We start from the raw sequence: 24,854 nt of genomic DNA on the forward strand, positions 1-24,854 counted from the left end.
CACCGTTTCTCTTCGTTCGCTGTGCCACGCCACGCCACGCCACATCGTGCCACGTCGAATAGACTCGTGCATTTTGTCGACGCGTTCGCTATCCTTTCACGATAACCGTTTGCTATTATCCCCTTTATTGAGAGGTCATCGTTGACAGGTAATCGAAGCGGAGATAACGGGTCGAGGTATCGCCTCGGTTCGCGAAATTACGTTAGCCCAAGTCTGAACAATCGCATTTTTATTTGACCCGGCACGGCGTCGCATGGTGCGGCGCGTCGCGACGCGACGTGATTGACGGCGTCGACGCCAATCGGGTTTCCTCTCGGCGTTCCGTGTCGCACCAAGATACCGCATCCTGCCAGAGAAATTAGAGGGCGAATAACAAATTAATCGAACCGTTTCTGATCAACCGGATGCCACGCTTTCCCTTGGATTCTTTCGTTGGCTTCAATTTTCTCCGAGTCGACAACGGAAGCTCCAGCTTGAATTTTTATCGTCTGTCCACCAGCCTCGAATATAGATCGTCTGAAGTTCGATCGAGTGATTTCACCCTGTGTAGATGAGATCTTTTTCTGTTACATTCTCAGCTTGCTACAATTACTTATCGAGGTATTCCCATTCGGAGATATCAATTCTATACAATTTGTGAGATCGAAAATGGTCAGGTTATTATAGATAATGTGTTTCAAAATTTGGTGTAATTTCCATATAATTATCTTCATTATTATTTAAGTTATTGTACGCAGTGGATTAAGAGTTTCAGAGACTCTAAGGACTTGGAGAATTTTGAGGCTTCCTTATGCAGGATCACTTCAACACAATTGACCTGTACGGTTTCTTAGGCATTTCGGATGATTTAACTAAAAAGTGTTCTTCACAGAAGTTTGCGAGTTCTGTCTGACGAATGTATTGATAAAAGTTTCGATAAAAGAAATCATTCAAAATGATAAAAGGATTCTCACTACACTTTTGTCACCGATGAGCATAATTAAACGAGATCGTTTTGTTCGTCGCAAAATACCCATCTTGAAATTCTCTGTAGAGAATCCGTAGAAGGGATGCAGCATTCTTGTTTTTGTGCCATGCTTTTTTCAAGATGTCTGCTATTTTTGCTCGTTTACTCTTCCTCAAGAGATCTTTATGTATCTCATAGACCGACGCAGTTTTGCGGACTTCTCCCTTACGTTTTACTTCTTTCGGTGAACATGCACTGTTGTACACCGAGTATCCTCAATTCTGTGTCCGTGTTAGAATTCAACCGTGTTGCGTGAATGCAGTTTTATGCAGGCTATATGCAATACTTTTTCGACATTGCAAAAAGACGCCAAAGTCTTGTTCACTACTTTATAAATGTAGATACGGATACTGTAAGTGGAGAAAACGTAATACACGAACGTATACATACAATATTTCTATGCAGCGTGTATGCGGTACTGTGTCACAGCGGATGGGGAGTTAATTAACTTGTGGGTGCTCTATGTTTTTAAAGTTGATACCACGAAAACAGTAATGACAAATATAAAAATTAAAGTTATAAAGGGAATGTAATATTTATGCTGGTGAAAGTTAGCGTACAGGTCAGACATTATGGAGGAAATTGAAACATAGCATACTTCATTAAAGTATTTAACAATATTTGACACTACTATTGTATGCTAGAATTAGAAATAGACATAGATACACAAATTCATTTACACAAAATAAAGTAAATTGTGTGCTTCGTTGTTCTTATTTTAAGTGGGATACAGAGAAATTATTAATACGATTGATGTTAAATTTATGAGATTAAATGATGCAAATGAAGAGAATGAAAATTAACTTAATAATTAATGAAATTAGTTCTGCGTTTTATGGACGAGATTTTCTTTTTTAACACGTTGACTGCCACATGAGCTAGATTTGGATAATCGAATTATTTATTGAAATTTAGTCATTCATTTCTGTGATAATAAATAGTTCGCTCACGGTCTGTGAAATGCAAGATGATTGAAAAAGTAATTAACTCCTCGAATCTTAACCTCTCAATTTCAGTTTTATCAACTAAATTGCTTTTACCCATTTTTTGTGGTCGCTGAGAGGGCAATCATTATATATAATAATGCCATATTTAATAACAAAGGTATCGTAAATGCGAGTTTTCAATTTAGAAGAGGCCGTACGTTTAAGAACAAATAAAATAAATAGCTGCAATTGAATCTACTATACCACCATAGAGTATCGCATTCTACAGTTAGCTTATTGCGAAATGGAAATAATCATCGTAGGTTACTCAAAGTGAAAAAGTCGAAGCAGCAAGTGAATTGATTGTGGTGCTTTCAAAAAATCCTTTTGACTCTCCATGCAATAAAATTGTTAGAAACTGCAATTTAGCGCGTCATTGACTAAATAACAGCACAAGATACAAACTCTTTATGTCGTGTCGATATTGTTCTTATTAATAAGTTAGATGATCTTTTACTACCTTCGTGAAAATAAGAAGCGGTTACTTTTCAAGAAATGTCCCAGGCGTTTGTAGTTGTTACGCGAGAGAGAACACACATTTGTTGAGAGCAATTTACTACAATAATGAAAGTATAAAACAATTTCCATTGGGACTGTGTCGTTAGATAATAATAAATAGACTGTGGAAGTGTATGCAAATGCATATTTATGAACGAATAGATCGTCAAAATGGGATAAAATTTTGTATATTCTGCAAATTTACAATATTATATGAACACACCAGACAGAATTTGTTACCGGTTACGCATAATAAATGTATCATGGTAAAATAGATGACACTTATGCAATTATCAAGAAGTTTTAACTAAAAAAGTACACTATACTTTTCCTTGTTCGCCAAAGTGCACATTTTCTGGGTTTGAGTTGCATATTCTTCCCATACATGTTGCATTATACTTCTCGTATGCGCTGCATGTGGAACCTGCATGAGCTTCCGCAGTCTAATAATAAAATATTTAATATCGCTTGTATAAAAGTTTTAGTGATCATGATTCAGTATGACGTGAATAAATAATGAAATTAGGTCCAGCGATGAAATACATAAATCGTTAACACTAAACCGACCATCAAAAGTGACTGATGTGTATAGTATTATAAAAATAACGAGATTAAATTTATTTATATTTTGTGCGATTTTTACTATATTGTATTTTATACTGGAGTCAAAAAATATATTCGATAAATTCCCATGAAATCCCAATTTCAATAATTGTAAAATAAAAAATCTAAAATGGGTCATTTGACTCCTCAGTAGGTTTAGTGTTAAATAACGAGGCTATTAAATCTTACCGTGCGTTATAACGAGAGGGATTAAATTCTAAACAATACTCTGGAAGTTACCACTATTTATTACCACATCGTAAAAGGAGGATCAAGATGTAGGCAACCCTTGAGTAACATGGTATTAAGGTTACACTAAAATCCCGTATAGCACGGTTAGAAAAGCTGATCCTCGAACAACACGTAAACAAATTATTTCTAAAATTTCCATTTTAACAATTTGGAAGAGTTATGCCTCAGATTTGCTTAAAATGTTGTACAATTAGCACAAATTAATGCAAATAAAACTGGTAACTTTTATAAACAAAAGTTATTAGTCGAACTGTAACATTTTTAACACTTTTCTACGATTTTCATTCTAATGTTATTTGAAAATCGTTTGTTCTTCAATTTTCCAAATCTTTTATTGTATCGGTGCCCAGGTGAAAATTTAGGCGCATAGGCATTCGCTAAATACATAGACTGTACGGCGTCCCTGTCAACATCACGTAGTGCAGAATTCGATAGCGCAGTGTATGTAAATAATGGCATCCGTGTAATTAGGGTGTTTCGCTAATCAATCCATTATATCTGGCCAGCCGTCGACTGATGCTCAGTGCAGCAATTCCCGGGGCAGACGGCAGGAAAATCGCATTAGCGAACTTTCAATAATCGCTTTTATATATCCGCCAGTGGTGATTTACGGTGCAGGGGCGGAATCAGCTTTCACATTTCTTCGTCCCGGCCCGGCAGCCTTCCGGCCCGTAAAGAGGAAAACTCGGTCAGGAGTGTCAGATCGATCTACCGTGATCGTAATCGCGCGCTTGGCTGACGTTTCAGACTGCGTGCAGACTTGAATAGCGCACGGTGTCAACTGAGACCACGCTGCTGCTAATGGAATACACGCGCTCGAACCAATTTCCTGACACTTTTTTTAACGCTGAAGCTGCGGAGCACTGGAAGTGACTGGCACGTGTTGCTTTATAAAAATGACAACATGGAATTTGTTTATTCGTTTTATATTTTATATATATATTATTAATTTTATATTTATTTTATTATTTATTACACAATTTCTTAACACTGGAAGTGACTGGCACGTGTTGTCTTATAAAAATGGCAAGATGGAATTTATTTATTTGTTCGTTTTATATATTTCATATTTGATATACAAATTACTTTGTATTTATTTGATTATTTATTATACGTGTTTTGGGCTTGAGCTTTTTTGAGATGGTAGAAAGATTAAAATGTAGTAGGTAACGCGTAAATAATTCTTTTTTTAATTGCTATTGGTCGCAATTACGAAATAAAAGTATTTTATCTCATATAAGTTCAAGTTTGCTCGTTAGCAAACGTCATTATTTCTGCTGTTAAATAAACTATTAATATATTGATGATGGTGTACGTTTATGACGTGTATTGAATTATGTGGAAGCTTCATAAAATAGAAATTCTACTGCAGGTCAACCGAATTCTGCATTGGTTCTACATTATCCATCATTCCAGGGTTCAGTTTTTCCTACAGTATAAGAAAATGATTACAGCATAACGAGCATTGCTTACACGCGGATATGCTAATCGGATAATAATTACTCATATCATTAATATCTCTATTTCCTCCATTCATACAAATTTCAATGTTAAAGTGAATTGTACAACATATTTAAATTTTCTTTATTAACTCGGTCTTTTTTAATCTTTCTGTAATTACTAGACTCTGGATTTTATGCATTTCTAACAAAAATGAGCAAGGGTAATTTAAACCAGTGAAAATATTAAGAGATTAAGAGTATTAATATATTATTATCGCCACATTAAAATTATTAATGAAGAATATAAATTTATATTTAGCTCCTGTGTCTTGCAGTTGACGCACAAACTTTTTATTTTGCATAAACATCCGGAGTGATTACTTATTTAAATAAAAATATAATTGCTTCATAATAAATTTATTACTAAATCACGCAAATATGTTAGTTATTAGACTGCGGATTTAATGGATTTATGACAAAAATGAGTAGGTGAAAATTAAAAGTAAAAAGATTGAAAGTATTTGAGAAAACTGCATTATTAGAAAGATGCATTATTGTAAAGTTATTAATTTGTATAAAGATTCGCTATTAGATACTGTGATAACATAAATACCCTCACTCATTTATTTTAGTCAAATTTCAATGGCACAATGAATTTTTGTCGCTCTAAAATTCTCTTTATTAACTCTAATTGTTTCCCTTCATTTGACATATTTGAATGTAAGTCGACGGGACTTTAAAAGCTTGAGAAGAAAGAAGCAGTTCAGTTAATGTCTCAATTTAACAAACAAGTTAACCCATGTCATTTCTAATGTAGCCGATTCAATTGGTTCTTACTTGAAGAGCTCGCGAAACAAAAACGACGGAAAAGTTGTCAACGTGCTTTTAGTTGGGAAATATGGGTTGTTTGCTGCCTCAAAAAGTTAAACCCGCAGGATGACATCGAGGAAAACACGCAGTTTGCCCGTTATAAGTTTACGGGCGTTATCGTTTCCGGTTGGTTATTACATCAGGCCCGGACGCCGTACAATCGATTCCATCGACCGTGAGCACCGTCCCACACCGCGCGCCCAGTCGATTTTCTAAAAATTCTTTGATGCTTCTTGAAAGCTCGGGGAAAACATAATGGATGGCCTGCAGTGTGTTCGCGTGAAAAATAGCTTTCGAATATGCGACTGGATGTATTTATGAAAAATTTGTGGACCGAAAGCCCCCGTTTGATTGACGGGATTTCTTCTTCAGTGAAATGCTCTTCCTTTGTGAACGGTTCGCTTAATGGTTTTCAGTTATCCTGGATAAATAATGCTGCAACTTATTGTTTTGCATGAATGTCTTTTCAATTTTCCAATCATAGGCCATTTTTAATTTCAATATTTTCCTGACATGTTGGAATTTAATTTATGAAGCACTATACCTACAATTATGTGAAACAGATGATATAATTAATATCCTGCAAAATACTGTAAAACTCATACAAATTATTTGTATGTCATCTATTCTGCGAATTAGACAATTTTCTCTCATACGACTTATCATCAGACTTTCCCCAATTAAATTAAATTCGTATTGTTTCAATATCGTTTAGCTAATACAGATATTAAAACATTAAGGAAAGTATAGAAAGATGAAACAAGTTTATCAATATTTAAGATAAATATTTTCAGGATTGAAAGATTTATGACTTTTACAAAAAAGATTCCGAATTAATTTCCTCATCTAGTAATTCCAGCATTTGTATATGACTTTATACAGAAATGAATTAATATAAACATTCACAGTTTAATTACTAGCAACGTAATTGTGGAAGGCATAAATACAATATCGCAATATAAAATGTAAAATATGCTCTCATTAATTATAATTACATCGCAGAATTTTATATAAAACTAAATTTTTATTATCGAGAAACACTATTTTATGTTCTTTCTGCAAATACAAAAAGCATGCTGCTATTCATAGTTTATTTAATTGGTAAATACACTTGTCAGCTATAAATGTACAAACACTGGCAGCATTATAATAATCTAATTATAATTTAATGCACTGTTTACCAGTTACTACCTCATTTATCACCTTCTGAATAATACCGTAAAAGTAAAAGAACTAAAATAATTGATGGACGCGTGCAAATTAACAGAAAATAAAGATGCACGAAGGCATTTTTTAATATAAAATAAACCGGAACAATGAAGTGCAACGGAGCTAATTAGTCGCGGACACAATTACTTAGACGGTCTAATTGTCCTGGTAAAAATACTCCAGCTATCTTTTCATTAAAAATTGCAGATGAACCGTGAATCGAGTTTCACTCGTGAAACTTTTGATCAGAATATTTCTATTCTAATTTATTTTGTAAGGGTATTATAGTGACAATGTCTTTCACAGTAAACGAAACGATAATTAATCGAAGACCGGGTCTAACAAGGCTATCGCTTCCCGTCATCGTTCTTTATTAACTCGACATTTTCTTTGACAACGGGAACCGTGTACCTAAAACACTAGATATTTCTGTCGATAGGAACGATTAACTTATAACGCGAGTGTAATCGATTTCTCTATCAAAGTCGATTTACATAGTCAATTATAAGCCACGTAATCTCGTTTATTTTGCGATTAATAGTATTTAATAGCCATCAAGCATAAAATAATTTCTGCACTTACAGCTATCTAGACTTCCACCTACAGGCGAATGCGAAAAATAGGATTGGATAAATACTGTGAAAGCATGCGAGTGATAAAAAATTCTCACTTATGAACTACCTGGAAATAGATATGTATACGACATGATAATATGATAAAACAGATCCTTATGTAAAAATTTCCTACATTTTAAAAATAACGATGGATACAATTTTATTTCCTTTTAAAATTATTTAGGAATTAGGTTGAATTAAAATGACATTCCATGAAATTCCGCAGTCTATTTACGAGTGCTCTACACGAGTAATGAAATGATACTGTACTTCAATTTTACCAAAAGAAGTTATGAATATTTTTTCCCCAGTGTACAGATGCTCCTAGCGAAATAAATGTTCGAATCACGTCCGAATAAAACTTTCATAAAAGTTTCGCTCTTTTTTGTTATCTCACATTTGGAATTCGGGATTCCCGCTGTTCTCTGGATCATTTATCGCAGCATTGATCTATTCTCCGTCGCTGTTCTCTATCTGGGACACAGTAAATTATTCATCCGTAATCTGTTATTTGCCGAACGTATTAATATTTATTATTACAGACGCAAACAAAACGATGGAAGATTAAACACGGAAAGTTTTTGCGGCGTGATCACGCGAAATCTAGGTTACCGTGTAGCTCTGCTACCCGATGTCAGAATCTGGTTGCCTGTTTTCCTACCATAAGCTCGATATTGATGATTCGGTATGATTGTACATTTCAGGTTACATTGTGTGACTTTCTCGTTGTACATATGTTTTCATCTTTCGCACAATGGTTCAACAGCTTTCTCGTATGAAACATCACGAATGAAACACATCTTTCATAATGATTCAGACAGAATAAAAAATTTAATTTTCTCGTTTATATGTTCATATATCCATTTGTTAGGGGCACCCATACGTAATGTCGTTTCATGATATTTATATGTATAGAATGTTATTTTACTTAACATTTAAAGATTAATTACAGATTAAATTCATAATAAGTTAAACTTAAATGTTAATAAATTCCTTTATCAGGGGTATCTATAACTAATGTCGTCTAGTACCTCACACATGTAATTGAAAACTCTGATAAGATAAATTCTCTTATATGTTTTTATTGACGAAGATACTATAGTTTGGTTGATTTTGCAGTAACTCTTTTTCATGCAATTATTACATTCGCTGTACATTTACTTAAAATTTGTTTCCAAGAAAGTACTATTTATATGCAAATCTGCTACCTCTTTGAACCCCATAACTCTCCGTCGGTGGACATTATTAATGCCATATATTTTCTGATATCTACATACCTAAATACATATACGAGATTCATCGGGAACCGTGGTGCAAACTGAAAGCGAAAAAAACAGTCGGAAATTTCAAAATTTATTCATCTATAGCCTTGTTGAATGGAGCTCGTATGTTCATCGAGTATACGGGCTCTCGACTAACTCACAAATATACATTTAAAAAGAGGCGATACATAGGAGAAAAATGTACGATATTATGTTGCAATATAATGCGTTATTTTCGAACAAAATTTCAAACATGTTTGGTCGAGATTTAGCTAAATGTAAGCACACTTGACAAAGGACTGTGTAAAATGTTCGCGATTGATTTGGATGTGAGCGTTTGCATATTGATGCAACTATTGCAAGATGTAACAGAAGTTTTGTTTTTTGGAAAATGATAGAACTCGTAATGACGTATGTTCGGAGAAGACATTTAGATTAAATCCTTACCACGTGCTTTAACTTCTGTTCATTTTTTGAGTTCCTGTTCTCAATATTTGATTGAAGGAAATTAATATTGATTCAAAACAAAGGTCTATTAACTTTAGTAGTCTGCTCGTGATTTTTCCATATTAATTTTTATTTTAAACAGAGCCTCAAATATAAGATTATTTTTGTGTAGCGTTTTCGAATATACTAAAATAGTTATACATATACTATTATATCATTATACATATACGTATACTATGTACTCGTACTATTATAATACTACACTTGTTCTACATAGTTTATCTCAATTAATATATCATCCTAAATGAATAACTGTAATATAATTTACAACATTTATTGCATAAATAATATTGGACACTGCAGATCGACTCGAATTTGTTGCTCGCCGAGGAATCAATTACTACTAATATGACTTCCCAGATATCTTGCATAGCCACTGCGTTTCCACAGAGATCTGCAAACAGTCATTGTGATCGAATGTCAATAAAGATACCCCGTCAGTGATATCAACATCCATTCGATATCTCGTTTGGTAAAGTGAGCACAGAGGTGAAGCATGATATCCAGTGCATTTAATAAGGCCAAATACACCTTATTGCCTCTCAGTCTATGTATAACATAGTGGCCTAGACGTCACTGTACAATCGAAGTGTGGATAATAAAGTGAAAGACGAGTAGAATCTAGGCCAGACGAAAGAATACCGTCAAAAATCCTGAATATCATCCACTCACGTGCCAAACATTATTGATCCTTTCAAACTTGAAGACTTAAGCTTCCTCCGTCAATATCCCCGAGATACCGCGAAAGACGTACTTTACTTCTATATACGAAAAATTTCAATTGAATCGCTTCTGACGCAGTCGACGCCCGCGTCGCTTTTCTCTATCCATTCTGTCCGCGAGACGAGGTTAACAAGAGACGTGGATCGTGTCGTTGCCCATCAACCGCGACATTTATTAAAAATTTTGCATGCTTGTGATCCTCGAAACGTTTCCACTCGTCAGTCGAATATTGCGCTGGTCGATCGACAGGTCTGTAACCGAACCGTAACGTCCTTTGAATAAACATTAAACCGCGACCGAATAAACCAAATTTTCGGAGAACTCGCGCAAAGTATAATAATGCTTTCATACATCTAAAACAATGTGGAGTTCAGACTCGTTAAATACTCGCCACAGACTGGCATTAACACCAGCGCCGAGTGAAACCTCCAGGAAACTGTGAGCTCCAACTCGAGAAGTCACGGAGATAAAGCGAACATTCCACCGCACCGGGCACAGTTTGTGCACAAAACGTGTCGGATTTGCAACATTTTTTTCGGACGCCGCGAAATTTACACCTCCAGTCGCAGTTGAGGGTAATTCAAAGCCAACGTAAATCTGCGGTTTGTGGCTCCATTCAATTTTGACTTCTATCAGTTTCACTCCAAAATTAGTTTCGCGTGCTTTTCAGATTGTTAACTAGTATGACCTAAAACTGGAATGGTGATTAAATTGTTTTAATGAATGTTATACAGGGTGAGTCACCTAACGTTTGTACTTCAAATATCTTTGTGTTCTACGAAGACACATTCAATGTGTTGAGGACAAAATTAAATGACTCGCACGATACCAAAAAATTTTTGTTTCTGTGTCATTTTTTGGAGATATCTAGGTCACCTTCATTTTTGAAAATGGAACCATCCTTTTTGAAACATCTACAATGATAGTCCCTTTCATTACGGATTCAGTGATTACACACGGTGGTCCGTTTAAATAAGGATACCTAAATATCTCTTCAGGTTATTGTGATGCAAAAAATATTTATTACGAAATGTGCATGGTGTCAATGGACCAATTATCTGGCAAGAATATTTTTTCAGAAGGCCATTTTTTCGGAGTTATCAAGGCCATCGATGTTTTTTGACACATAACTACATTTTTTTTATTGCATCGTGTAACTGATCGAAACATACATTCATATATTTATAAAAACATGACCTTGAAATGACTTTGATCTCTGAAAATTAAAGTTTTACCTTCAGATCAGGGTTAATGTCATGTTATCATACATATCTGAATGTATTTTTCGATCAGTTACACGATGCAATAAAAAAAATGTAGTTATGTATCAAAAAACATCGATGGCCTTGATAACTCCGAAAAAATGACCTTCGGAAAAAAATATTCTTGAGAAATAAATTCAATTTTGAAAATGACTTCCATGTGATTCCTGACGTGGCAATATACGAAACGTTTATCTTCAGAGAACAAATTTTGTGAGCTCACTGTGTATCATGTTCATCAATTGCAAACGTCTTTGAAGGACAGATCGATGCATTCAATGTTCCGGTGAAAGTCATCACAGGATCAGAGGAATAATTCATTGATTCTGTACATGTCACTGACAAGTAGATCCACGACATGAATTAGTACGGCCTTAATATTCAAGAAGAGAAATCAAAGAGAAGATTTCAGTGTTTTAATTAATTGATCATTGTTCTTATTCAAATGTATTTGAGTTTGAAGGCTGACTACTGTGTAGGGCTGGAAATGAAAAATTTATTGTTGCTTTGAAATATTCTTCATCAGATTCATTAAATCAAATTATCGTATATTAAGATTCTTAAGCTTTTTATGCCGGCTACTGAATACACTAACTTTTAGCGACATATCACGGTCGTCATTCCGGCACAAAGGCAGCCCGATAATGACATCGAGGAACGTTCAGCGGCAACGAACGCGACTTAAATCCACGAGGGTACAATCAGATCGTGGGGCCACAAAAAGCGAGCATTCCCTCGGAAGGGAAGTCGACATAGCTCTGTCTAATTTTTCCCGGGAATCCGTGCGGCTGATGAAGCTGCAGGTGACAGGTTTACTCGAGTGCACCGCGCATCAGCCTGCGAGTTGGCCGCGACCGCAGACAATTAGACACCTGCGAGGTCACGCAGACATCGCTTGTAATTTCAGTCATTATCTCTGATCTTTGAGGACGACGGTATCCCGATGGGGGCGCAGAGAGGCGGTAACATTTTCCACGACGACGGAAGGACCGCGTCGCGTCCCATCGAACCAGAGATAAGATAAGGGAGGGATCGAGACCGCTGGTATCCTGTGAAAATTAGGCGATTTTCCGTGAACGGTGTGTTCCACCGTCGATCCGAGATTTCGACCTTCACCTTCATCCCGCGGGTAACCCCAATCCGGCTTCCCCAAGATTAACGGCGCTTCCCTTTGAACTCGAAATCCTCGCCGAGATAAGCCCGATAATACAGTCGAGTAGCAAAAAAGCTATTTAACTTTTTCGAAAAGTAGCCACCGGGGTTTGCTGCCGGCGGCTCTATTGGCTGTTGACGTGATGACAAACGACAGAGCGCTGCGCGATAGAGGCCCTTTGGAACTAGGCGACTTGATTAACAGCCGGAAAAGGAATCCCGATTGCAGGCCACCCCAAAACATGGTAAATACCCACTCGATAAGTAGGAATACTTCACGCTTGCATGGACTGCAGTAATGTTTCGATATTAGAGGCTCTATTGAAGCGTCTATTATGTCATGTTCGGTTTCATTTTAATCAGAGGTTTTTAGGGAGGTGACTAACAGACGAGTAGCGAGGACAACGAGCGTGTGATTGGTCGTTCTTTAACTAGTGAGTTTCTGGCAATAGCCATTTCTAGAGCAAGCGTGCTCAACTGTGGCTCTGTGGTTTTTCTTGGCTCGAAAACAGGATTGGTAATCAAACCGAAAGTGCCAGATTATATCTTACAGCCGCTCGCTCGCCCTGTGCATTTTCTATTTCGCTTTCTCATCGTCTACTATGACCCCAGCACAGAGTGAATGACAGAGCAATGCTCATGCAGCACGCAGCGCCATTTTCTTTCGATTGCTAGTCTAGCAATGAGGTTTCTACATTTTGTGGCACACCGACGAAGCGATAAAGAACTCTTACAGAAGCGTTTTTCAATAGCCAATCGGCAGTGCGCATGCATCTGTAAGCGGTCTCATCCGATCTATTAAAAAATCCTTGGCCATGGACCACAAAATTCAAAATACTATAAGAAGCATTGCCGATGGCTAATGTTAAGTTCGTAATCGGTTCACGAGATTGTGTACAGTTGTTACACGCTGTTTTCCACTACATCAGGTTTCAAATATCGCAGCGATTTGTAATGAAACTGTGATGAAAATATCAGATTGAAAAAGCTGAAATATGTCTGTCTACCGTGCACGAAGACAACGAATTCGGAAAGCAACAAGCATTAGAGATCCTGATAGAAGTTTCGTTTCCGTGTCCGCGATTCGAACACGCTCGCTGGAGTCCCGAACTCGCGTACTTATCGAACACAGCGAGTGTACGTATCCCGTCCCGGTCATATCACCGGGGGGAGACGCATCCTTATTTCAGCGAGCGACGGTTGCACTGGGAATGGCCCGTCAACCGATAATCGAACGTGGCACAGTTTCTTCGAGAAGAGCATCGAAGCGAAGAGGAGCGGGTGCGGAACGCGCGAGGCATCCGGTGCAAGTGGAATAAAATTACCTGCACACGGAACAGCCTCGAGATAGATAGACGGTGGGAGGATGGGTGCGAGAGCAAGGGTGGAAATGGGGAGAGGAAAAGAGAGAAATAGGGAGATAGAGAGAGAGAGAGATAGAGAAGGGGGCAGGGGAGATGGAGGGGGGGGGGTAAGGCTGTAGGTTGCAATCGAGGAACACAACCCGACGGAATCGATGAAGGGTCGAGAGGAGGCGGACTCGAAAGCTACCGTTGGCGAAGAGAAAGGAAAGCAGGCGAGATAAATCTGTTTCCAGGCGAAGATCATCGAAATTCCGAAGACGTAGATGCGGCGGGGCGGCGAGCAGGCACGTAGTCAGATGGGGAAACCGAAAGCAGATGGGGATTGATTGGCTCGTGTCTCCGGCGCCAGTGTAAAGGCAGTCTCGTCGGGTCCCGAGTACAAAGGGTCTTATGCACGCGTGCACGCAATCACGCACACGTCGAACGCGCCCTCGCGAGTCCGTGCGGGTCGCTCGAGTCGAGTCGGGTCGTCCGACGCGGCGCGGGTAAACACGCGGCCGCCGCGCCGCTCCGAGCCGCGCTACGCCATGCTGCTCGCTTACTTGTCGCGTCGATATATCGTCCGTACGCTCGGGTCACGCGCGTATCCTTACGCACACCCAGCCTGCTTTCCCCTCGTCTATAGCTACGCACGTGTGAGTATGCGTGCGCGGTTTACGCACCGAGCGCCGTGCGCACACACGACGCGACCGTTTAGTAAGTCACGTGCAAAAGTACACAGCGCGGGTACATAGAGAGACCAACATGTGTTCCGTTTCTGCGAAACACAGCCACGGACCAGTACGCAGATACCGGCTACACGTTCTACGCATGGTAATTCACGTGTAACCCGCGCGGGCGTGATCCGTTGCGCACACTGTCGCGCTGAATATACGGGATCGCGGAAACTTGACGAACATCCGAAAGATCCGTCCACGAGTTTGTTTATACGAGGATCAGTTGAATAGAAGCTCTCACGTTCCAAGTTTCGCACGCAATTATTTCCCACGCTACAGTTGTTTCGAGATTTCAAGGTGATCTCCGTTTTTTTTTTAATGCGGAACTCTATGTTTTTCGTACAGATTCGTTGACTTATAGTACTTTCGGCCTCATTCAAGGTGATTTAGTGCTATTCACGCATGGTACATCGTCGTACTCGGGAAACTATGGGTTCTCAACAGCAATAACACTGAAAAAATACTTCTCTCATCAAGAGGGTAACAAGTTCTACAACGACTGCCGTAAATGTTACTGAAAATAAGCCATTCAGATTTGGTCGTTTTAGTTGCGAGATACTAGAGGTACCTTCTCTCAGAATTGCAATGTTGAAATGCCAGAAGGGATCCGCCGATAAAGGAGCCCATCAGCTAGGGACACTGTGGTCAATGACCCAGTGAGAACTGCGAACGCGTGTTGGGTATCGCGAGACTGGGTTATGAAGCCAAGAGATAGCAACACGCGTTAGTACTGACAGATGGAAACTGGTGATTTCCTTATTGCAGTGTCCTTTGCGCGATGGGACTCCTTTACCTGCTGGTCCTTTATGCTGTTTCAATGCTGCAGGGTCTGCAAGACAAGGTATCTGTAAATCTCTAAAATTGTACGAGATTTTAACTCTGTGTTCCACTCTGAGAAGTCGTTGCATTTATCGCGTCTCTCCTGTTTCGTCCCTCAGAGCGCCAGCACATTTCCACTTAGACACTTTTGGATTTTGTCAAAGTGTGTCCTCAGACTTACGGTTTCAAGTGATGTATATTAAACTGAAATATGTACTGTCCCGAGCTTTGCAGCTTAGATAGAACATCAGATAGTCGTTTATCGGCGCACAACAAAAAGAGCAGAAGAAGAAGGATTTGCGCAAATACCCGTAGCGCTAAAACGGTTAAGAACTTCATGTACTCTAGAGTACAAGGCGTTGATTCAACAAAAAATTCTCATCAAATTTTCATCAAAAAGATACATCATGCATCGTGTAGAATAAGCCTCCGCACAGGCGGCCATTACTTTCTTAACACCCTGTATCCGTGCGCGCGACGTTGTAGAGGCGCATACATCATAGAGACGCATGTGCGCGAGGGAGCACACACACGACACCATATATCACAAGCGTGTAAGGACATACGCGATAAACCGGACACACGTACTCGCACGCAGACGCGTGTTTTAAGCACATGGGCACACGGCCGCCGCGCTGCGACCACAAACGTTGGGCATAAGTGTGACGAACAAGCTGTATCGAGCAGTAGCTATTGTTGCGGGTATTATTTGCCACTAATCAGAATGGCTGAGAGCAGTACGTGACGGGCAACGAGTGGAAGGGAGAAGCGGAGAGAGAAAGAGAGTGAGAGAGGAGAGTGAGTCTGGCCAGTGGATGCATTTGGTGGCTAGGAGGGAAGTTGGTCGTGCAGCATGGTAGCCAGCCGGTCTGATTGCGGACCTGCCTCGCCACCACGCCCTGACCCACGCGATTTTCAAGATATCCGACACACGAGCCACGATGGGGTCGCTAGACGCTAAGGGGTCAACTAACTCGACCCCTCGCCGCCGCTGGCCGCTCCCCCTTTTGCGTCGCCTCGATATCCACAGCCTTCCGAAACTTCCCTTCGTGCCTGACGCGCACTTAAATAGCCGCCGCAAAGATCAAAATAGAAACTTACCCGTGCGGAGATCGCGAACGAATCGGTCGACGAGAGCTGAGCCAATGAGTCCCGGTGATTCATCTGAAACAAAACCACGGCCGCGCTTGTTAGCTGGGTCTCGTGTCTGAGGGATGTCGAGGCGTTGCGTACGCTCAAGTGGGAGCACGTGATGCCTCCGCGAGGGGAGCGCAAGGCAATTACGGTTTTTGACGGAATTCGCGTCTCCTTCTCCCGTGTTTCTCAATATCCCAGAATTTTTTAGCCGCCAACCCCTCGGGCACCATGCCCGCTTCACGGTTTCTTTTTGCACGAGCGACACACACTCGGGTATTTGACCCGAAAAGTCGGGAAAAAGTCAATTTTCCGCAAGTCTTACAATTTTGGTAGTTAAAGGTCTGAACAATTAGATTTCAGTAATGTGTTTGTTTTATTTGTAGACCCGTAAAATACTCTCTACTTCATCGGTTTAAGAAAATTCTGTAAATTCTTGCATTGGAGAAACTTTTCAAGTAGGTACACAGAACACTTTCACACAGATTTCATTACGTTATTATCTGAATTAGTACAGTTATTAATATTTGAACATAATGAATCATTCTAGAAGTGTTTTTACGATTATGAAACTCCATTGACAATTTAGATACGCCATTGAGTAATATCCGGTGCTCTCTCTGGTATCATTACATTTGCACAGATTGAATATTTAGGTAGAAATGAGCAACAACAGTCGCAGCTTATGTTTCCTCATGAAAATGAATAGTAAGAATTGAAAATTTTTACATTCACTTCAATTATTTCAACATAATTTACGTTATTTAATCATTTATATTTGCGTTATAAAATCGCAAGAGAATCAACCGACTGTAGTGAAAGCTACACATATTGCATAACAGGTGGATCAATTATTGCACATCACAAGTATATTTTGAAGATCAATGTAGAGAACAGTCAAATATGAAGGAATCGTGATTGCACAGCGCCTGTTTCAATTTATAAACGAGATATATCTGTTCCGAACCGTCGAATCAGAGCAAATTGCCAATAATAACAACAGTTTTCACGGATACGATATGTACTATGTACACATTTGAATCGCAACATCCAATGTCTGGTGGGACGTAACAACATACATAAGGAAGTAATATGTAATAATGGAATATAAAGGATAGGATTTCTCTTATTGGAAGCAACGTTTGGTATTACAGGCTTAGAACTATAAATTTAGAATAGGTACGAAGCTGTATGTCATTCCATAGAGGTGACATAAGTGAGCCACGGTAGTTCATGACTCACGAGCTAGATGCTTAAGGGGTTAGTGGTATACGATTAATGTGAAAAGTATTTTAAATGAAAAACGAAGAAGACATGCGTATACGACATCTAAGAAAAGTGAATCATTATCTTCTTTTCAACAGAATAATTAATTACAGCGTGCCCATGTTATAATAATGATTTATTGCAGTCTCATGTCTGTTCTTAATCAACAAAGCTAAGGAGAATATTAAATGCATAAAATTGAAAAAATGATTTCCTGATTACATGTGCATGTACAGGATCATATGCATTCTCGTTTAATCCAGTACCATATTTAATAATAAATTAATTACGACCGTAAAATGTTAGAAGAAAGTACATATTATTGAAACGAAGTGATGTATGTATAAATATATACATATATATGATATATATAAATTGTATCGAAAAGAAGAACGTAATTTCAGTATTAAAATGGAATGCTTATTCTGTATAATTAATTTGTAACATTTAAAATTTCTTTTCCTCTGGGTCTCGATTTATCCGAGTCGTTTATCTCCCAATTAAGCTGGTTAATTGAGACCTTCTGTATAAATAATAGAGATATCCTTACTCCAACAAGTGCAGTTTGTACTAACCTGTTGTGTGCCTTTGAAATCACCCTTCAACGAAATAGGAATGATTTGATAAATTAAACACGACTCGAAGAAATTCCATGTTCCTAGCAGAACAATTTCAAAAGTTGAGGTATTCCATTTGTCCCTCTGTTCTTTTGATAAAACAATTTCGCCAACATTCAATGTTTGATTGTATCGCTTTGCAACGTACGGTCTTCGAGTCTCATTTATAATATAATATAAACGAGTTTTAATATAAAAATGAGTTTTACAACTTCGTCGAAAGCATTGTAAATATAACACATATTTTGGACTTAAACTTTTTAGATTTAAACAGTCTACATTATATTTTATAGGATTATGATTAATAAAACTGATTGTAATCCATCATTCAATTCATATTGGCTTCTGTAGAATGCTTTTAATAACACATGCAAGTGCACTCATTGTTCATTTCTTAACATGTCTAAATTATATTTTTATCAAAAAGGAATCTTACAATAAAGATAGTTCAATCTCCATTACAATACACACATTCAATTCACCGGCGATTCAATCAAATGCAGTTTGCATCAATATTTCTTTCGCTGCAATTTCAATTATTCGCATCAAATGTGTCGTCGATATAATATTTCAATAATTTGCAGAATATTGCTAGAGTAATTGCTCCAGGAGTGGCCAATCTATCTTTCGATCGTTGGAAATTGTACATTTAATTAGTCGCCTATAAGTTCCATGTTACAGTTATTAAAAACTTTGACAATCAAAGGGCCGCGTTTGAACATACTTCTCATGATATATGCAATAATTGCTTGAATTGGCACCGTTTTCTCTAACGAATTATGGTTCATTCATACATGCGACACTGTGTATTCGTACGATTAAATATCAAATTTCAATCAAAATATTTAAAGGTTTACAACTGACATTAATCAAAGTTCTTTACAACTTACTATATTACATCTTTATACATGTAACTGTTCAGAATAAAGTTTATATAATTCTTGAGGATCAAATAATTTATCAGACGACGTTAATCAAATATACAAACGAATGTATAAATACAAATACTTCACTAATCAATACAAAAAATAATGTAGTGACATGTTCAACTTCTTTTTAAATACCAAGAATCATGGAGAAAATTGCAAATACTTGTTATTTAGATAATCTACACTTATTTATATCTGTGATATAAACGTTCATTTTTACAGCGTTCACAATAAAATTTCAGACTAAATAGGATTAATATTCTATCGAAAGTTAATGAGAAAGGACTATAGATATTAATGAGTAAAGGCAATAAATTTTTACATCTTGTAGATTCTAATCTTTAATACATTTTGTACATTAGCAGACAAATTAATTTTTAAGTTTGGAGACATGTCGTGCAGTTAGCATGTATGTAGTATGTTAAAAAAAGTGGCTGTCAGGTTTGTCAGGAGTGCAAGCTGCTCGATTAATGGTGAAGGATCACCACTACAAGGATACTCGACGATTGAAAAAATTGAACAGAAAATCGTGACGTACAAAACACCACAGACGATCATTCTTATGACATCTGCACGACGATGTTGTCGCTTGTCGCCTCTCTTTCCATGTAGCCGAGTCCCCGTTTCGAGGGTCGAATTTCTGCGCAAAGAAACACTCGTCGTGCTAGGAATCATGTTTCAACGACTCGTGACTACTCTGGGGGATTTAGAATGATCTGTTGAAACTCGGGAGAGCTACGAAAAAAGAAAGAATAAAAAGAGGGAAGATGAAACGCGCGCATAACAGCTATACGAAACTTCGTTTTTTACTATCGTTTATTTATTGTTTCGAACTGAGAACAGGCTACAGAAGTTGCCCGAACTTCTTCGAATGTCCATAGTCAACAGAGATTGCACTTCAATGGCCGGGGTGATGGAAATTTTTTTCGGACGCCGGGAAGGAAAGTTTAAACCGAACCCGAAGTTCGGACGATCGATACATTTGCCTCTTCCTGGCAAAGAAAGTAACTAATAGAAATGAGAAGTTGAAAAATTTACGATTGTTTTCGAAAGTTACGAGTTTGATTAAAGAAGTTAAACATTGAAAGGAATGCTGTACGAGGGGCGACAAAGATCTTCGAATTAACAGTCAAAGATACACAATAAAATCTTGCTGGTTATTTCTAATTACGAGTAATACTAGAGTGAGTAATTGAGTTTTCAAATCTTGTACACGATATTCTGATCTTCGTTTGTGATTTTATTTGTATTTATAATAATTCGACGACGTACAAATTAAAGGAGAATTCATTTCCCTGTGTTTAGCCATACTATTTATTTGACCGATAAATATTTTAACTCTTCACATTTTTTTTTTTGGAATCACACAAGCATGATTTTTTCAGCAATTCCGGCAATGAGGGCAAGAAATGTTTTAAACAAAAGTTAATCAACATTTAGCGGTCTACAAATTTCAATACAATTTTTTAAAAAATGTTTATTCTATAAAAACTCAAGGCCACCTTTAATTTTTTAGAGATCAATATATATTGTAGCTGATGTCACGACGAATTCAACGATCTACACTGTTACCCTTAAACTTCCAAATAGTGTTAAAATCTTGATGAGCTGATAGATCGGCTGTCCGGACCACTGTGTGACGCGCGCCATCAAACCATCGGAATTATGTACGTCAGGTACTATACAGCATATTATTAAGACACTGCCGTTTACCATGGCACTATACAGCGGCGACATTGCCACGTAGTCAATGGATTATATCGTCAATACTATACTATTTGAATCGGTACTATTACGTACATATCAGATATAACGCGCATGCATTGGACGATGAGCCATACACATTGAATAGGGCGCCTCTGTTTACCGATGTTGCTCATTGCGCAGGGCCGTTACAGTGACAACAACGGAATCCACGTGCAAAGAAAGCACCGGAACCGATGTGCCGCCGATACAATCGACGAGAGGGAAGTCTGTTCCAGCCGGGGAAGTTCGGAATAGTTGGCGAAGAAACCTGCAAAACTGACACCACCGCAGGTATGTAGGAGCGAACTGCCGCAGAGAAACCGACAACTACGGTGAACGGAAGGGAACCGCCATTTCACCGGGCTTGTACACACTGTTAATTCGGTAGCTACGTCACGGACGTCAAGAATGTTCCGGAATTCTATTCGAAGTATTCGGTATATAGGGTGGGAGAGGCTAAAGGAGAGGGAGAGAGAGAGAGGGAGAAAGAGCGTGGCAGCAGTCACGATCTGAGGATTTTTGGTGTGGCGATCTCCCCTCTGACTGGCATTCGATCGATTCCGATTCCCGTGAATTTACCAAACCTCTTCGACTATTAGTGTCTATTCGTTGCCAGCGAATCGCTCCGAAAGATTGAACGGGGGAACGTCGCCTGTGCTCTTGTCTCGAAAGCGCATTACTCGCGTGCCCCGGAAACGTTTCGATCGTTGAACTACTTCCAATACATACGTATGTCCTCATAAAAATGCGCTGTTGATCCACCGGGGCTATGTTTTGTTCTAAACCTCCGATTGGTACGTGTCTTCTTTGTTACCGTTTCGGCGGTGAGTTAGCGATGAAAAGTTTCCGACGTGCGCTACGACCTCGATGCTGATCAAGTCTTTCTAGAATTGTGTTAGCTATACATAGAATTCTGTATTCGGTTGAATTGTTAATGTTTTTAAAAAACGATATTGATTGTCTTATGATTTTTTAACACATTTTTCCAATGCATTCAATAACAATACCTTGAAATTGCATTTTTCTATCTTTACTACAACAGCTTTAAATGGACATTATGAAACAATGAAAGGAGAAACCATTTATGCAAATCAATACAGTGAGTAGTACTTTACGATGGTAGTAAACACGAACATAAAAGTTAAGCAATGGAAACAGTATTTATTCTTGCATCGATCTAATAAATAATTCAGAAAATTCACAAAATTTTATTGTTATGATTGTTGCCATTATCGTTGTAAAAAATTGTATATCCATAGTTTATTTAAATATTCGCGGACCACGTATGTTCTTGTTTGAGAAATTCCAGATTTTCCGTAATAAATGTATAGTAACGTTATGTATATTTTTATAAATGAAATATGTACTTGTGAGTTCATTTATACTTAACTTTTGGTTGACTTTTTTACTGTCCTACTTTCGTAGCAACGATTTAATTAAAAACTACATCATATACAGACATTCTTTCTTAATTAAGTTCTTTCTTATTTAAAATTTATTGAAACACAATTTGAAAATTAATGAGGTTAAAGAAAATTCATAATGAATATGACCTGTAGGTTCTATGCAAATAAATAAATTTATTACACGTGTTTGCGGATTACGAAATCATTAAACCCTCGTTAATCTGTACATTAGAACGTACATACAGACAAAGAAACAACAGAAATCAAAGAATGAAGACATTCCAGTTCTAGAGATTCCCCGAATTGTATGTTTTCTTCTCGTAATTCGAGCAAGAGGGTAGAAAGTAACGAGTATCCCCTCTTTTGTCCTACGTATCTCTGCATCTAAGGTTTCCAGGATAATCTGTTGTCGCAGGATTACGTTTTAAAACCGTTTAGTGTATCAAGGATCACGCGACAATTGTTCGTTCAGCAAAAACCAGTATGAATAGGTATTTTCAAGGAAAGGTATCTACTTTCAATTAAATATCACTCGGAAACAAGACTAACCTCTTCGCTAGAAATATTAATCTTCTTTCAAAACAAATGTTTAAAACAAAATCAAAATTTCGTTGTAGAAAGTTTCTCCTTTTAAAATAATTGCCACATTGTTCAATATTAACGGTATTAATAATAATTTTATTTGTTGTTGTAGTCGTTGTTGTATGTCGTTTGTAGTCTGAAAAGCGACGAATTAACTGCAACAAGAAAGTTAATTACCTTGTGGAAAGCGGAGTGTCAATCAAACGTTAAACGCAAAGTAACATTAACCACGATTTAATTCCGTTTATACAACATAATGCAGAAAATATTTATATAGAACCGTAAATTTGTTGTCGGTAAATTATAAAATGTAATGTGTCTAGCACAGTGTGTTATAATTATACATTTATTACAAAAATGAGTAGATAAAATGCAAGACGCAAATTGATATACCACGTTAAGATATACTTGAATTTAAAATTTATGTATCGTTGTTTTCAAATTTTATAGAAATTTTATTTCTTATATATAATAATAATAATAGTAGTAGTAATTCAAATCGAAATGTAGTTTGTTTGAGATATTACGAGTTACATTAGATTTCTATTTTCAAAAATTTTAATATTCAATGAAAAGTAGAAACATTTAGAGAATCTAAAAATACTGTTGTATTATTTGTAACTCTTTCAAATTATTATAAGGGGAAATCAATGCATATGTAGTTCTCATATTTTGAAATTATAAATTTTGTGTGTGGACATCGTGGACAGGTGTTGGAATGTCGAATAAAGTAAGATGGTTCAATAAAAACGCAATAAGTTAACTCACGATTCAATCATCGTGAAATTGATGTTAGCTGTTCCAGCTACTGTTAAACTACAGGAAATTACCGGAATTAATATATACCGTAAGATTAGCGTTCGCAAGAAGATCAACAGCCACGGGGTAAAACCGCGAGACTCGTTGCATTGCGGAAGTCCAAGTTTCAGGTGCCACGTAAATGAACTTATTTACGAGCGAATTAAATGTTTATTCCTCTTGAATTATATTACTCGCATTTAAACCATTTGCCTGTAGGAAATTCACGTAACTCATGTCAACGAAATTCCCGTTCTCTCTATTTATGCAGTACAATTAAACTTCTGGAAGCTGGATCAACTAAAAGGATTCTGTGAAACGTCTATCTTTTGCACAACATAATATGCAGCTATGAGCATGCTTTATGCATTTTGTATTATTTACCGTTTACTTTATTTGATTCGTCAGAAAGTTCTATCCCTTTTTCTTGTTCAGGAAACCACTTTGAATCTATTCACTAATTAATATTCGATGTGGAAATCATTATTATGCTATTCACGTTATTAAATATGTATTTGTTGCCAATTTACCTCGAATTACATTATCATCTGCACTTTGCGGTATTGGTCTACCGCTATGAGGTTAATTGCCCAGAATAGAATTCTTTAGTATAGTGTAGTATTATAATAGTACATACCCATTGTATAATTTTTCAACTACCCACGTTGGAAATATCCTCATTTGACTGTATACTTAAAATGTATTTATCTTTATTTAAATGTATTTAGCTCTTTTTATCAAATGTATATTTACTTCTAATTATTTATTGTAGAACATATTAATTTTCCTAATTATAAACATCAAATTATATCATTATAATTGTTTAAGTAACATAGATACAATATTATTACTACTAACTCCGATTTTTAAAAATCTTTTACCAAATATAATATAAACATGCAAAATACTATAAAGAGACGCACACAATATTATAGTTACTGGTAATATGATAAACATATTTTGTAAATGTTTAACCTCAAGAAAGAGTTAAGATTTATTTTTCAACTACCTGCACGGTTAAAACAGATGCATGCTGTTTGTAATGACTTTCGTTGAGGTCAGAATGTGGATGATAGCAAGAGCAACAAAAT

General features: G+C 37.3%; 1 protein-coding gene across 8 annotated transcripts in view; it reads right to left on the reverse strand.

Annotated features, from left to right (window-relative positions):
* Window positions 1-24,854, reverse strand: part of LOC143216303 (uncharacterized) — a 491,467-nt gene that overhangs the window by 340,319 nt on the left and 126,294 nt on the right. For 6 of the 8 annotated variants that reach the window (XM_076439220.1, XM_076439218.1, XM_076439224.1 and 3 more), the window contains one exon: window positions 16,387-16,449. The exons of the other annotated variants lie outside the window; for them this stretch is intronic. In XM_076439220.1, coding sequence (XP_076295335.1) covers window positions 16,387-16,449 — 63 coding nt within the window. The remainder of the gene's footprint in view (window positions 1-16,386; window positions 16,450-24,854) is intronic. 8 annotated transcript variants of the gene reach the window in all.

Source organism: Lasioglossum baleicum, chromosome 15, assembly GCF_051020765.1.
Source record: "Lasioglossum baleicum chromosome 15, iyLasBale1, whole genome shotgun sequence".
NCBI lineage: Eukaryota > Metazoa > Arthropoda > Insecta > Hymenoptera > Halictidae > Lasioglossum > Lasioglossum baleicum.